Source organism: Anomalospiza imberbis, chromosome 1 (assembly GCF_031753505.1).
Source record: "Anomalospiza imberbis isolate Cuckoo-Finch-1a 21T00152 chromosome 1, ASM3175350v1, whole genome shotgun sequence".
Lineage (NCBI taxonomy): Eukaryota > Metazoa > Chordata > Aves > Passeriformes > Viduidae > Anomalospiza > Anomalospiza imberbis.
The window spans coordinates 147,857,084-147,873,766 of NC_089681.1; the positions used below are offsets into that span (position 1 = coordinate 147,857,084).

At 43.5% G+C, this 16,683-nt stretch overlaps 1 protein-coding gene across 2 annotated transcripts in view; it reads left to right on the forward strand.

Moving 5' to 3' along the window:
* The first annotated feature begins 10,366 nt into the window (after positions 1 to 10,366).
* Positions 10,367 to 16,683, forward strand: part of PLCD1 (phospholipase C delta 1) — a 55,226-nt gene continuing 48,909 nt past the window's right edge. The window contains exon 1 of one of the 2 annotated variants that reach the window (XM_068175558.1): positions 10,367 to 10,481. In XM_068175558.1, coding sequence (XP_068031659.1) covers positions 10,382 to 10,481 — 100 coding nt within the window. In that variant the 5' untranslated portion in view covers positions 10,367 to 10,381. Of the gene's footprint in view, positions 10,482 to 14,604; positions 14,726 to 16,683 lie in introns of those variants that run through there. The other variant, XM_068175559.1, reaches the window with a different exon arrangement.

A 16,683-nucleotide genomic window follows, 5' to 3' on the forward strand; every position in this document is an offset into this window, starting at 1 on the left:
ACCACTGTTCCAGAGCAATGCACAATTGTTTCCCATATGACAATGGGATATTTTTCCTTAGATTTCCATTTTTATGCCATCATCATTTACTCAGATAAACTTAAAAAATAAATGCCACAGTTCCTAATGTAAAACTGTTTAATTCACATATCTGTATGTCACACACATACATTTTCATAAAAATATTATGAACGTTAAAAACAATTTGCATCTATATCATCCTCTTTATCATAATTATAAGATATTTAACTTCCAAAGGCTGAAGAGAGACTCATGCATGTAGGGAATGGAAAAAAAAAACAAAACCCAAACAGCAACTTTATCCTACATTTATAGGTATAAATATACAGGTATAAATATTTATATATTTGTAATTGTACACACTTTCTGTAACTACCATGTATGACTTCTGCCAGGTGTTTTACCTTGGCTTTGCCCTCTGTACCATGTAAGGCTGAATTTTATGGTGGGTTTTAGGTTTGGATTGGGTGTGTGGATCTGAACAGACTCCCAAGGGCCCCACCTTGATGTTTGTTGCAGTGTGGAGCACAGGGGGATTTTTCTTGGAGGAAACTAATCTAAACTGAACTCTCCAGGATCACCTTATCTGGAGAGGATCAGGAACAGGACCAGGAACAAGCTAATTTGAAATAAAATATGCCCAAATGCCTGCCACAGACCTTAGAGGAATCATAAATTCTGCTAAAATACAGATTATTCCACTTTTTAAAGCAGTCTCCATGCCTTGTCAGGATCATATTGCTTTTCTGTATTTGTTTTGGTCACACTCCCCAGGTGGTCCCCACACATTCTTTGTTATCCCATGGGGACTGTTCAAAGTTCTGCTGTTGTCTAAACCCCTTCTTTTTTTCTGGTAGCCACATGATCAGGAAAAGTTCTTCCCATTGTCATCTAAGAAAATCAGAATCCTGGAGGTGATTTGTTCAGGCATCTAGGTACCAAATGGCACGATGATAGGACAAGCCCAGCTTGTTCTTTCTCCTTGTTCTAAGGCTGAAAATAACAGAACATTTTTGCATGTAAAATGGCTGGATGTGATTTAAATACAAAAAGGGAGCTCAGTTACTGAGCAAGAGGTTATGTGTATATAACAGAATTGCAGAGTGGAACTGTAGCTTACATTTTTTACAAAAATATCAAGCTCCCTACCAGTTTTATTTACCTCACTCCTCTCTTATCAAAAATATAGATAGATGTTATGTCTTGAGTCTGTAAGTCAGCCGGTACATTTCTTATTATTTCTATATTTACAACCAATGGACTACTGTGTCTGACTGACTAGAATCCTAAATTATTGTGAACGTGTATTCCTTAAATGTGTAAACACTGGACTAATAATAGCATTCTTTCAATGCTTGGGGAAAAGTTCATACATTTCTCTTCCTAGTGATCCAAAATTCTTCACTTATGTCAGTGGACTTCTTTAGAGAGGGAGCACTCACTACACTGATTCCACTCACTTGGTGTTTGAAAGGTTTCTTTGAAATTATAAAATTTACAACACTCTTAAAAATAAAAATCAAAGGTTTGCCCCCCTTGTGTTAATACAACAGTATGGATTAATTTAGAAATATGTACCTATCTCAAATGTAAACACAATTCAAATACATATATATACAAATATATATAAAATAGCCTTCGCTTGTATATTGATTAAAAAAAAATTCTTGGGCTTCAGAATGCATCAAGACTCCACATTTTTAAAATATATTTTTAGCATTTTCTGGCAACAAGACAAGTCCTGAAGGCTTCAGGTGGCATTCTTTAAAAGTGGAAAATCAAAGGAATGACACTGCAGTGCTGCCTTTTGCTCTGGAGGCATTGCCCTGATTTGCATGCTTGCATCTGGGAAGCAGAAAATTATTTCTAATTATCTATATTTTTTTGCTAATTTTTTTCTGGGGGGGACGGATTTCATGAAGTAATTCCCAAAAGTGCAGTTATGAATGCTTCACTTTGACATTGCTGCCCTCCAGTGGTCCTGTTAAGGTTTCCATGTTTTCAGGAAAGCCTTTAAAAACAAGCATCGCATTAAATCTTTGTTTTGCTCAGGCAACTGAACTGGCATTAATATTTCCATCTGTGCAATCTGGCATATTCTCTTACCAGTGTATTGGGTAAAATGCTTTTCATTGGTGAAACTATGTATTAACTTGTAATTAGTGCAGATGCAGCCAAACAGGTATCACTGGAATGCACTTCTCCTTTGCATGTTACCGTGGAAGTCACTCCTCCTTCCTTCTTCTTGAAGAGGAGCTAAAGCCAGCCCTCACAGAATGACTTTAAAACCCAAGTAAAATTTGCAGATAAGGAAAATGGAGAAATAACCTTTCACTTTCAGGTGAAAAGTGCTAAAGAGCTCAGTTTCTAAAAGCTGGCTTCTCCCAATGCACTGCTTTCCTGTCCTGCCAAAGTTGTTTTTTTCTTCAAATGTCCTGGTTTGGAGACAGTCCCTGTCTTAGAGATGTGACCTTGCTGGATGTGCTGTGGTTATTTCCAGTTCTCCTGGAGGCAGTCTGAAATAACCTGCAACTGGAAGTTCCCCTTGGATATTTTTCATTATTTTATCACTCTTTCCTGATATGAGTCAACCATATCACTTGCTTCCAGTTTACATTTCCTGATTTTAAGCACTTCTGTGTTTCCTGCACTTCTTTCCTGTACCTAGAAGTCTGTCCCTCTCTAAAACATGTCAGTGAGGTATTGCTGTGCTTCTGCTGAAATACTTATGCTGTAATTTCACTCAGGCCACATGGGATTTACAAACCAGACACACCCAACAAGTAGGAGAAGCATGTGGAAAATGCATACACAAAGGAGCCAGTCAGCCCTTTTTGGCAGTGTCTGGGCAGATACATCACTCTAATTAAACCGGAAATGGGCTATGCCTCCACACAGAGATCCTGGGATCCTCCATGAAACCACTCCACGCAGAGATCCTGGGATCCTCCATGAAACCACTCCACACAGAGATCCTGGGATCCTTCACACTCCCCTCCACACAGAGATGCTGGGATCCTCCATGAAACCACTCCATGCAGAGATCCTGGGATCCTCCATGAAACCACTCCACACAGAGATCCTGGGATCATTCACACTCCCCTCCACACAGAGATCCGGGGATCCTCCATGAAACCACTCCATGCAGAGATCCTGGGATCCTCCATGAAACCTCTCCACGCAGAGATCCTGGTATCCTCCATGAAACCACTCCACACAGAGATCCTGGGATCCTCCATGAAACCACTCCACACAGAGATCCTGGGATCATTCACTCTCCCCTCCACACAGGGATCCAGCTGGAGGATACAGTGCAGGTGTGACACTGTTACTCTCAGTCAGAGCAGAACAAGGGGCTTCCATTCCACTGACATGTTCCCAGATCCCTGGGTCAGAGAGGGTTGTTGGATTACAGAGTCTAACCTCCTTTTCTCAAAAGTTATTACCTCTAAACCAAAACAATTTAACCCAGTCACATATTTTGTTAAAATTAGAGATTTTCATTTTGTGCTCCCATGACTATATGGAGTTCCACCAATTATTTGTAAGGAGTCTATGAAAACTAACAAGGAAATAGATTTACAAGCCAGTATTTAGCTTCTTCTTACAGATACACCTTTTGTTCTCAAATAAAGAATAAGGTTAGCATTTTCACACTCCAGAATATTTTCCCCTGTGATCATAAAGGCTCTACTCAGTGCTAGTTTTGATAGAAATCCAATTTCTTGGCACCTGGTGGTGGATCACAGCATTCATCTCTCCAGATCTTAAAGATTTTGCTGTAGAAAAATGTTTAACTGATGCTTAATAGTGTTCATCCACCCGTCAGGGGCATCACTGGGGAGATGTCTGCACCCAGATTCCAGGTTTGCACATACATGGATTTAGGTTTGTATGAACCTCTTCTGTCCTCGAAGCAATCTGGCATGCCATGGCAGAGCTCCACAACAGCTAATTTATGCTGCTGGGAATAACCCAATGATTGACACTTTTTAGTAGAAAATATGGTTCTTTCTTCCCTTCTGGGTTTCAGTTCTTTTGGAAGTTCTTTCTACACAGCAGCCAGGATTTCTATAAATGCAAAAATAAACCTTGGAAGAGGAGAAACTTGCAGTCTGTTCCTTCTGCTTTTCTCATCACCCTTGGGAGCTCCTGTCTGAAATCACCCTACTACTTACTTTTTATCCTCTTGTGATTTACCTGTCTGGGCTCATTCATCCAAGCTATGGCTGTCAGAAAACCATGGTTTGGGCCTGTCTTGTGCTGTCCCAGTGCCTCAGTACTTGACCAGGTTACCCCTCTTGCCTTGTCATCTTGTGCACAAGGAATTAAACTTCTTTTTTCTTACCTTTATCTGGCAAGTGTTTTCTCAGCAAACTGTCAGACACAACTGATTTGCAGATATTCCCCTGCTCTCCTGGTTTGGGTGAGTGAATCAGGTGAATTAGTTAGAGGGAAAAATGCAAATCATTCTTCCATGCCTGTCTGTGCTCCAGGTGTCTGTAATGTGAGGATGTGCTGAACAAGGCCCTCAGCTGATAAAGGATGGGGTGAGGTCTGAATATTTGGAGTAGAAGATTCAAAATCTGCTTCCTGTAAAGTGCAGAGCAATGAGGAACTGCCACCTAACTCAGAAGAAAAAGGAATCTCAACCCCTCTAGGAACATCTGGAAAAAATATTTTTACATTTTTACCTTGAGTTATTTTCCGCTCCCAGAAAACTGCTAATTTAGGCCAAGCTCCAAACAATATCTTTCCTGGTGATGTTGTTTCAGGGTGATGAATAGGGTAGGTTTAAATGGATTTTTATCCCTTTATCCCCAGGAACTTGGGCACAGATGAATGACCCAGAAGGCCAGCTGAGTTAAGGCTGCACAACTGACCAAGAACATCTTGCTCTAGTTTCAAAACATCATCTCTAGGAGGCTATTTATTCACTTTGGGACAACATGAGACATGAGTATGGCTTGCTAGAGCTATTTCTAAAAGCCCTTGCAGAGGTAGTTTGAGACATAAGTAAATTCATCTCAGGAAACATAATGTCATCTGCTGCAAAGGGCTGGAGGACAAGGAGAGGGTATGAAGCTGTAGCAACTTTGAATTGGTGACAGGAATGAAAAGGAAGAGATTTGGATTTACTAAAGAGGCCTGGTCTCATTTTTAATTTCTCCAAACTGTGCCTTAGTTCCTGTGGATTGGGAGGAATCTCACTTGAAATAGTGTTTGTAGCAGTCAAGATAACTCAGTATGAGAGAAAGAAAATCCATCCCACTGGGATGGGAGAGAGTGAGAGGTGGTAATGTCCTGAGGGCACCCAGAATCTGTCATCAGCAAAATGCACAGCTGTGTTATCACCTTGCTTTCCCAGTGTATTATTTCATTTTTGCTGGTAGGGAAAGATAAGGCTGGTTCAGCCAAACCATCAGGCTTTTCCTGATCAAAGGCAGTGAGTTCACCAGCCAGAGGAACTGGGACCTGCCTAGAAAATCAGCATCTTCTTTCCTGCCCAGGATAGCAGGACACAATCAGTGGTACCCTTTTACCATGCCCAGGAAATCATAAAGCAAGGTGTATATATATATATATATATGTCATTTACCTTCATTTATTGCCATCTAACTGGCCTTCACTGCAGGCACTGGGACAAGGAACAGCACCAGTGGGGAGGTCCCAAAATGACTGGTTTTCTCCATTATGCCCACAATGAACCACACCTAACAACCCATCTATTAAGCTGATTGTGTTTGTTTCATAACATGTCTCTGGGCAGGCTACTCTAGGAGCTACTTACATTATATTTTAACAATTTAGGGCTTATTTCTAACACAGGAGTTCCCTTAAGGCTCTGAGTAAGGAAAAGTCTCCCAAGGGAAGGTTTTGCTCTTAGGACAGTGCTGCTTCTAGTTGCCCCCATGTCATGTAAGATGCCCAAGGACACATGATACATGTACTAGGGTCTGGCAGGATCCATACATTGATCCAGGGTCTCTAGGGACTGGCAGCCTTGAGGAATAAAAACAGGTGGCCAGCTGGGACAACCTGCAGCACTTGAAATGACACAGAGACTTCTGTGTTTACACAGCCAAGTAGTGTTTTTACAGTTGTTAAGTTCAAGGAGCAGCACTTTTCCCCCTTCCAGGAGCACCCAGAAACTGTCAGCAACTGATTAAAAATCGAAGTATGACCTAAAGTTCTGCACTTTCACATGAAATTCACTACAGTGTTGATTTTGACCTGGAAAGAGCCAGTTACCTAATAAAAGAAGAAATTTTTGCATTTGAGGGCTCCTCCATTTTTTTTTTTTTTTTTTTGGTATTCAGTAGAATGGGCAAATTCTTTTTTGATAGCACTTGGCCTTAAAAATACACATTCCTGCATTCCCCTAGCAGCACAGAATTATCCCTGCTTCATCAGAAAGTGTGAAAAACCCTTCAAAAGCTCATTTTAACTCGAACTGCAGCTGGTACCGTGGAATGAAATGCATCAGGTCTTCATCCTGAATGGAGTTGAAGAATACAAGGCATAAACCAGTGAGAGCATGTCCCATCACATCCTCCTGGCATGGCTGTGTGCTGAAACTCCACAGGCTTTCAACACTTTAAAGTGAAACTGTTCGTTAAGCAGCCAAAGCTGGTTTGTTGGGTTGTCTTATGTTTTGGCAGAGCAGCCCTTTTTACCTTTCATCCAAAGGAGATCCAGCACCGATGAAAAGCAGGAGTCTGTCCGCTATTTCTGTAGAAAAATAGATGTCTGATGGGAATTCTCCCCTTCTGCTCCACCAAGCAAGTGGCCAGAGACAGCAAGGAGGGTGAAGTTTTCATAATTCAAGTATCACCTGGTGGGCACAAGGATAGGTGACAGCATAATTCGGACTAGGTGGATGAGGGAAACCCTGAGGAGCTTAGGGAGGTGCCTGAGGTGCCACAACCTCAAAGGCAAAGCCCAGATGGCAGTTCCAGAGCTGTATTCTCTGGTTCTTGTACAGCCCGCAGGCTCGGAGCTGGGATCCCACCAGCAATGCTCACAGCAGGGGGGCAGCTCTGTGTGTGACTTTCCGGGAATTGTTCCCAAGGCACGTCCGCGTGCAGTTGCACAAACCAGGGCTCCTCCAGCCAGAGGGGGGATGTGTCTGTGGGAAGGCTTTGATGGTTGAGGTGCCTGACAACAGGAGCAGGAAGGAAATGAGTCATTCAACCTTTCTGCTTTGGCTGCACTGGGCTTGCAAAACTGATGAGGAGGCACCAAAACCCAATAAAATACTTCCTCAGTGGGCAACCTGTGTGGTTCTTTCTATATCCTGATATCCCCTTGGTGTTTTCTTTTCCAAAACCCAAATAACACCACTGGCCAGAGGAATGAGGCTGCATTTGACTCTAGCAGGTCATTTGACTCTAGCAGGTGTATAAATGTGTGATTTTGGAAGTGGCAGTTGTATTTTTATATATAAACTTGAGTTCTACTTTGCACTTAAAGCAAAGGTTCATTATTCCCTTTGTAAGAAAGCTACAGAGTGTGATCTTAGACTTAAATCATCACCTCTCTGAAGGGTATTTACTCTATTTTGAGATACTTCAGCATCTTAATTTGGTCTGCTTCATCCTTTTCAAAGGCTCCTCTCTTTTCAGTGACAGTTTATTGAACTGTGCTCCTAACTCTCATCTTATGAAATAAAACTAGACCCAATAAGAAGCTAAATCAGAGGAGATGAATACTCTTTTTGAATACACTTGATGAGATTTTACAAGTTCATCCTTTTATTCATTTAGGAAATATCTTAATCTCAAAATGAATCTAGTAATAAATTGGCATCTAGTCTGGGTTGTTGGGTTTTTTTGGCTGAAGTTTCAGTTTGTGTCGTTCTCTTCATCTCATATTTGGCTGTTCAAAGAGCATGGCTGATTATAAATTAACACCAAAAATGCTGGCTGTCAATTAGGGTCAGGAAGACACAGGAATTCCTTGCATACCTTCTGCATAAGCAGCTGCTCTGGAGATGTTAGGAGTTCACAAACATTTTCTGGTTCTGCATGACTTGTTCAGATGGAGGTGGGGAAGTCTGATGTCACTGTGTTTATGTGAAGCATAGTTTTAACTCTTTGGAATCAGAAATAAAAGTGCATTACTTGTAACAGCCCTGATTCCCCATGTTGCACACTCTGCAATCACAAGATCCTCATGTGCAGATTAAACCTGTGGGGCATTCTTGTATCTCATAGAATTTTCTATAATATAGGTGTAATTCAGACTTTCCATCTTTTCTGCACATTTAAAAGTCACGTGAACCGGCTACAGTGAAAAAAGCTGCAATTAGGTAATGATCTGAACAATTGCATCTAATTATTGTGATTATCCCAGTTGCAGGGAATTAAGCTGACAGATGAAGTATATTAAAAGGAGCCATTATGACATTAATCATCAACCTTCCCCCATACTTAACCTGTAAACCCCAGTGCTGTGGGCTGGAAAGAGGCCATGGTGCAAGAAAGAAGAGACACATGTCAAGCATTCCTGACAGCAGATGTTTGGCCTAAGGACTGTGGACTTTTAAGGTCAGAAATGAGTTTGCTGACCTGGACATCAGTGGTTGTGAAGCTGGGGGTCTGTGCTCAGCTGTAATTTGGGATCAGACAATCAAAGAATCACTAAAGGTGGAAAAGCCACCAAGATCCTTGAGTCCAACTCTAAACCCTGTCCCTGCCGCCTGCTGCCACATCCACATGGCTTTTGAGCACTTCCAGGAATGCTGATTCCACAACTTCCCTGGGGAGTCTGCTCCAATGCCTGACCACACTTTAAGTGAAGGATTTTTCCTAATATCTAATCTCAACCTCCCTTGGTGGAACTTAAGGCCATTTCCTCTCATCCTGTCAAATATCAGAATGAGCCATTAATGGATAAAAGTGGCAGGAACCTGGGACCAATCTCCTGCTGTTCCTTCCAAACGAGAGATAATCACTCCATGTCATGTTTTCATTGCAGCAAGTCTAGTACATCATTAGTTTCCCCAATTAGGTTATTGTTTCTCATTCATGCAACAATAACTTCATGTTAATGGTCAGATTCACAAACTCATTCACACAGTTATAAATGATAGCATTGTGGGGCTGATTCCTGCGGTTTACTGATGCACTGAACTGAGAGGCTGATGAAGTAAATGCACCATGTTTGCTTTGAACTTCTCATTCACTGTTAACAGATGAGCTTTTCAGAGCTTTAAAAGAAGTCTCTAGGGTCCCCATCTTCCAAAAAGTCTTCCTATAAGTGTTTTAGACTGAATGTACTTTTCTGTACAACTTTCTGGTAAAGACATTTTCATTCTCCCAGAATCAAAATATTTGAAGTCAGGGAATTTGACATAAGAGGGTCTACTTCAACCTACATTTGTTAAAGCATGGAAATGCATAACAATTACTCTCAGAGACTCATAAAATCTGTCCTGTAGTGGGAGAAATGAGGTAAACAAATACGAAATTAAAATTTCAGCACAAAATTAGTCTGAAGACAAAATTGGTGAGATGTCCAAATATCAAGCACTGTCAAACTGATGTAAAATTATTTAACTGTCTCCTTTCTACTGAAATTCTAAGAGTTATAATGAACTCTTTGGAATAAGCAGAGGAACCTAGGACTTAATTTGTAAATCTTATGCATAATCTTGCTTTTAATTCTATTTTCTTATACTTTTTCAGCCTGAAATCAATGCGAGATTTGTTGAACTGGCAACTCTCTAAGTCTTTAATTGTGACCATACAGTAATAAATGACTCCTTTGATTGTTTTATTGCTTTATTTGGTGGTTAGAACTGCTCTTGATTACTTAATCTAAGTGGAGGGAAAACCCTTCGAGATACTTGAGATATAGTAAGTCAGGTAGGTGTATTTCTGGCACAGCAAGCCAAATTTATCTTCTGCTCAAGCAGAAATACCTCATTAATTTTAATGGGACTCGTACAGGATTCTGCCAGCAGCAGCTTTAGCTTTGCACATCCCAGCATCTGTTGCTTCCTTTTCCTGTGGCCATGTACAGCTCTCCTAAATGGGAGTAACTGCTGCAATAAATGGTTTAAATGCAGATGTATACATCAATATCATTTACTCTGAAGGTACTTTGGCACAGCAGTCCGTGGTGATAAACAAGGCATCTGGCTGCCCTTCCCATTCCCTGAGCTGCATGATACTGGTGTTAATTCCATTCCAGCTTAGTTTATAAACTACAGTGTATTAATCTGTCCAGTGACTTGTCCATAAACCAAATAATCTCACTGGTCTTACAGTCATAAATCCCATTCATGAGCTTTTTTCAATTTATCTCCTAAGGGAAGCTGATTTCCAAAGGTGCTGATCTCCACCAGCTCCTGCAGATGCACGAGGCTGCTCTTCCTCGCAGTTCTGTGTGTTCCTTGCAAGTGAGGGACCTGCAGCTGCTGCAAACCTGGGAGTGCTGGGAAAATTTGCAGATAGGTAAATATTGGGTGGAGCAGACTCAGGGGTGGGATCAGTCCTAGGAATCCCAGGTCTTGCATGGGCAGGGAAGTGTTAGCAACAAGAGCTGTGTCCACCTAAGGAACGCACTGATAACCAAAGAGTAATGATTGCATCTGTGGCAGGTGAGTCACTGGGGCACTGGAGCTGGCCTCCCACAGGGGTGTTCAGGCTCCTTGGTGAGAGTTCTGGCAGTTCCCAAAATGTAAAAGGCAACTGACAGTTTGATATTTGGCTGTCCATCAACTGTAGACTTATTTATTCAGCCTAGTGGAAGGTGTCCCTGCCCATGACCGGGGGTTGGAATGAGATGAGCTTTAAGGTCTCTTCAACCCAAACTACTGTGATTCTGTTACTCTATTTATATGAGAGTTGGATTTAAAGAGATCTGATGATCTGAGGATAGCAGCACACACCATCTAAACCAGTAAACAGACTGGGAAAAGACATAAAAACCCCACTTCAGTGAACAGCCAGACCGTAAGTAAAGTGTTTGAGAATTCCTGTCCCACTTCTGCATTGACATGAACCCTATTTAATATGACATTTTCTTTTGTGTTGGTTTTTGTAATTCTCCTGCTGACAAAAACAGCCCCACGTGGCTGCCAAAGCTCCGTGCTGGACATATAACCCCCAAATGCTTCTTTACTCTGTGTAACTGTGGCAGGAATCCTGAGTCCTTTTAGCAAAGCAAACAAAGACCTTTGCTGTTATCCTTTGGAGAGGTGGTTGGGAACATTTCAGTGGGGTGAGGAGGGTGTGTGTGAGACTCTGAAGGGCAGAGGGAGCCAGGAGGCATCTTCTCCATTGGAAACACTCCATTGTTGGGGCGGTGTAGCATTCCTCTGAGATGAAAAGCTGCTCCTTCCACTGTGTGCAATTAAGTCAACACTTGAGTCATGCTTTCAGAGTGGAGACAGGTAAACTGCTTTGCTTTAGTTTTGCTGTGATTTGTGGTTCACCGTGGAACTGAACCCTGCAAAGATTTTTGCCTCTGAGCTCTGCGACTGCTCTTTGCTGCTTGGGCTGGGCTATGTGTGCAAAACAAAGGAGGAGAATGCAAAGGGGTGCAGGAGTGAGAGAAATGGGGGAGCTCCTTGACTTTGCAGGGCTCTAGTTCAGCTGAGGATCTTGGCACCTTTGCATAGGGTCATCTGTGTTGGAGGGTGTGTTCCAGAGGCTCCTCACCCAGCCTGTCTGACATTTAACTCCTTCCAGCCTCACCTCTGTGGCTGGAGAGCAAAGGGGATAGTCAAGATGTGTCCTGGCTTTAGGCCTTGTCCCTCAGTAAAATATCACAGCTCTGACCTTGTACTTTTCCCAAAGCAAAGCTGCAAAGGTGGCAGCTTTGCTTTGGGAAGGCAGTGCCAACCTCTAGCCCTTCTCCAGGCCTAGAAATGCCTTGACTTTGCTCCTCTATGAGCACAGTAGTGATGGTGTGGACAAGACAAAATGCATATTCACACAATATTCTTAAATTGCTATATTATTCCTAGCACGTTTTTTATTAGTAGGATTTCTGCAGCTCACAGAAGCTCACATCCCTTTGGTTTCATTGTTATTCTGGATGTATATTGTTTTCAGCAATGCAAAGGAAAGAGAATTCAAGCACATGCAGAAACACAAGTCAAAGGACTGTAGCCTTCTGAAACAAAGCTGTGATGAGACCTGTGCTGTGGGATCTCCAGTTCTGGGTGTCTGCTGCAGCATACCAGCGCTCTGATGGTGACTGCTGGACTTTCTGATGAATGCAAGAAGTGCAAGACTGTCTGTCACTGCCTGGCTTGCTCTGAGCACACACACATGTCCAGCCCATCAAGGATTTAGAAATGGTGATGACTTAGCTTAGGGTGGCAGAAAGGTCCCCAGGTGCTCCCAGCAGCCTAAGTGGTGATGCTTCTGCATGTGCACAGAAGCAGGGAGAGTAAATGGAATTGCAAAAAGTGAATAGTACAGCAAGGTTTCGTGAGGCCTCCTGGCAGGCAACATTTGGATGTGGCACCTGGGGATATGGTTTAGTGGTGAGCATGGTGGTACTGGATTAATGTGGAACTTGATGATCTTGGGAGGTCTTTTCCACCTTTAGTGATTCTATGGTTCCAGCTTCTACTTCAGCTATGACCGTGGAAAAGGCAGCATGGCAAGAAGGTAGAGATACAGTGGGCTCTCATGAAGGGGTAAATGCAGGGGATGGTCTTCTAGTCTCAAGGGATGATGGCAGAGAAGCTCAGTTGTGTTTTCTTGGTGAAGCCCTGTCCAGCCTGAGCTAATGATGGCTGTGTTCACAGCAGTGATGGTGCCATTGTACCCCATGCTGCTGTGAGAGGGTCTAACCACAAGATGGTCCATGTCATTTCTGGGAGTGCTGGAGCTCTCTTACACTGCTCCCTTTGCCACAGAGGGCACAGGGACACTGGCCAGTCCACCTCTGAGTGAGGACTTGTGCCAGACAGTGTGAGGGCACAGTGGGGTGTGACACAGAGAGCAGGGAAGGAGTTACTACAATGCCATTTTGTGTCACCACTTTCGAACTGCCCTTCTCTCCTTTTCCTCTCTTGTGAAAACCATCATGACCTCAGCATCTCAGCTTTACTGGAGTTTCCAGTCTGGCTGGCTCCTCCAGCAGCCTTCCTGTACACTCCCTCCTGTACTCTTCCCCATCACCTGAAAGGGTGACAGGTTGTGAAGTGTCCTCCCAAAATCCCCCTGCCTTGAGACTTTTAGAGCCCTACTAGGAATCTTCTGGGTGCTTCCAGCTGCTATCCTGCCTGCCAGCAGCTGCCAGTTTGCCCCATCTGAATCAATGTCTGTGGGTTTGAAACAAGAATGTTCCTTCCTGGGTCCTTTGGAAAGTGTCTAGCAGGAGATGAGCCCTCCCCATGCCATGCTGGTGACTGTGAGGTAGAAGAGTGGACTTGGGAGGAGTCATGGGGTGAAATCTCTGCTCTTTTATTGCTCCACTTGTTTGGCTTTGTTAGTTTTGTCCTAGCATGAGGAGTTTTGCTATATTAGGGCTATTTTCCTTGGGTGGTGGCAGCAGCCTTGTATTTGTGGACTGTAAAACTCTCTGAGAGCAAGGTCTGGTCTCTCAGAAGAGCAGCCCAGTTCCTGGCAGGGAGGGACAAACTGTCCCACAGTATTTTTCAACACATGTTTTCTAGATCTGTCACCATCAGGAAGAGACTTTTCTGTCAGTGGAGCTGCTGAGGAGAGAGGGCTTTGAATTTGCCAATTACTCCATCAAGTATTTGCATCAGGATAACCTAAATAACCAGAAACATACATAAACAATAACAAGCCAATTACTAAAAAACATTCAAGTAGAGGGAAACCTTATTTCCCCACACTGGTTTCCTTACCTTTTCCTCTCCCTGTTTGCCATCACCATCTTTCTACCCTTCAAAGATACCTGATTCAGGAGGAGGGAACAGAGTGGAAGAAATCAGTTCCACTCACTGAAAGCCTCAGGACAGTGCAGTTTTTTCTGTCTCACTGTCTCAAATGCAAAGCTCGACTTTTTTTCTGCCCTAAGCTCATGCCTTTGCGAGCCTTTGTGGTTACAGTTTCTATTTCTACACTGGCAAGTTCTGGGGTTTTTTTTGGTGTTTGGTTTTGGGTTTTTTTGTTTTTTTTTTTAACTTGTGAAAAGAATTATACCTCCACCAGCACATAAAAGTGACAGAGGTCACACTCTGGCCTGTGGCATCTGCTTAAGACCCTTTCCTTGATTTGCGGACCACCGAGGACTGATTTCGGAGCACGAACACGCGGCAGCCACAGGAAAAGAAGCATCGCTGGGAAGCTCCAGGGGCAGGAGGAGGCCGGGCCAGCGCCGAAGACGCCAAATCCGAGCAGGGAGGAGCCAGAGCCGGAGCGGCGCTTGGCCGCGGCCGGGGCGCGGGGCAGGCAGCGGCGTGCGGGTGCCGGAGCCATAAATGAGGAGCGGTAGATGAGGAGCGGTAGATGAGGAGCCGTAGATGAGGAGCGGTAGATGAGGAGCCCCAGCGAGGACGCAGCTGCAGCCGAGGGCACGGAGCAGCCCGTGCCGAGGGAGCTGCCGGCGGGGAGCGCTGCGGCGAGGAGCAGGGGGAGCCTGGCGGCTCTGGCCGCCGCCCCGCGGCAGCGCTAACGTGTGGGCACAGCTGCTGGCCAGAGCCCCGCTGCCGCTGCCGCTGCTGCTGCTGCAGCCATGGCATCCAATGGCACATTCCTCGCCTGCAACAGTAAGTCTGGGGAGCTGTTCTTGTGTTTCAGCTCTCTTACTTTGTCCAAGAGCTTTATTTTTCCTCCTCTCTTCGCCTCCCTTCTGCACTTGCCCGTTCTCTCTGTTTTGGATGGAATGGGGCATTTCAGCGCTGTTGCAGAGAGGGAGGACAGATTTTTCTCTGGTATTTTGTGTTGGTAGGAAGAGTGCCTTGGCTGGGGAGGCATCTGCAAGTTCAGAAAAGTGGATCCAGATCTCCTCCCCTTTATGGGAAACTGAGAGTGGGATGGGTGCGCTGCTGAATAAACTCTGTGGGCTCTGGTGGAGCCAGCAGAGCCTGGATAAACACCTGGGCTCAGGGGCTGTCCCCGAGACACTGCAAATACTATGTACAAAATAAGTAATGTTTCTAAAAAAAGAAGTTCTCTCTGCCCTTGCAGCAAGTGAGATTTAGGATTAGTTCTGTCGGTGCCAAGCCCGGGAGGCTTGTCTGATAGAGTAATAAAATATCCCCCCTTATTCCCTCACCTGACTTTATGTACTGCTTTGTTACCACTTCATTGTATTTTACTTACTCTGAGGAGCAGAAAGAACTCAGGGCTGTGACAGCTACAGGTTGAAATGGAATATTTTGATACCGAAGAAATGGGAAAAGCCTCCAGTATTTCTTTTATTTAATGAGATGGGTGCTTTCTTACTACAAATAAGCTATAAACAAAAACAAACTGATAGAACAATAAGTGATTACCCATGAACATAATCATTTTAGTGTTACCAGCAGAAATGTGGAAAGATTCCGCCAGGCTGATGAAATCTTCACTCTGATTTTCCCAGATGGTAGAAATATGACAGGAGGGTGAACCAGAGGTTAATGTTATACTTTTTGTAGGTATCTCATTCATTATACAGCCACTGGGGAAAGAAAGCTAGGAAACACATCTGGAACTTTTAAAACATTTCCCATTTTGGCCTGTGGGTTATTTTTCAGTGAATATTATTTAATCCTCTGGGTTTAGGAACCAAGAAGAATTCAGTGGCTGGTAATCTACTATTTTGTATGAAGCAGAAAAATACACAAATGTTGAATGAGCCAAGAATTTTAAAAAGTATTTACTGAAATTCCTTGACACATAACACACATACACACAAATGCCAAGGTCACTCCAAATGCCAGACTACTTAGACAAGAGGAGTTGTTCACATGTGGAATTCTTAGCAGGATCAGACTTTGCTATGTAGTTTGTCAGAAATTTCTGATACTGTGAGTTGTGGATATGCTTTGTCCCTGGCTCTATGTTGAAATTCAGGTTCTTTCTTTCAGGTTTTCTCTTTTTTTTTTTCTTTTTTTCCCCAAAATACATAGAACAACAGCTGTATTTACCATGTCAGAATTAATGTGGGCTATTAATACTCTTGCCTCGTGAAGTTGGTTTGTTTCTGAACTGGGAGCCCTTGTGCTCGAAGATTGTAGAATAGCTAATTTGTACTGTGCCTTATTCTTATACACTGACTTTTCACCCAAGACACTGTACATTGTGAGGGGAATGCCCTCTGCCACAGTCCAAGGGGAGAATCAGCTTGTAAAATCCTACAAGACAGGCCATTTCCTTGTTTCCTCTGCCAGCAAGTCCTCAGGATTAACATCTATATTGAAATTTCCACATGAATCCTCTCCACCTGCCCTTGTGAGCTGGGAGCACTGAGGAGGCTCCTTCTGCACTTCAAGCGAGGAGGTAAATGCAGCTTGGGATCAGCTGGGATCTGCTCTGGAGCAGTTGGTGACTTTGATCTCCTTTCCTAGCAACAAAATGCTCCCAGCACACACCTTTGATGCAGGTCGTGCTTGAATCCACCACGTGGGAGTTTTGTGGGCCATAGTTCCCCATAGTCCAGAGGAATTTGGGATACTGACACATCCCATTACATTAAACAGTCAACACGTCCCTTTCTCAGACAGGACAAGTAAAATTCACTTTG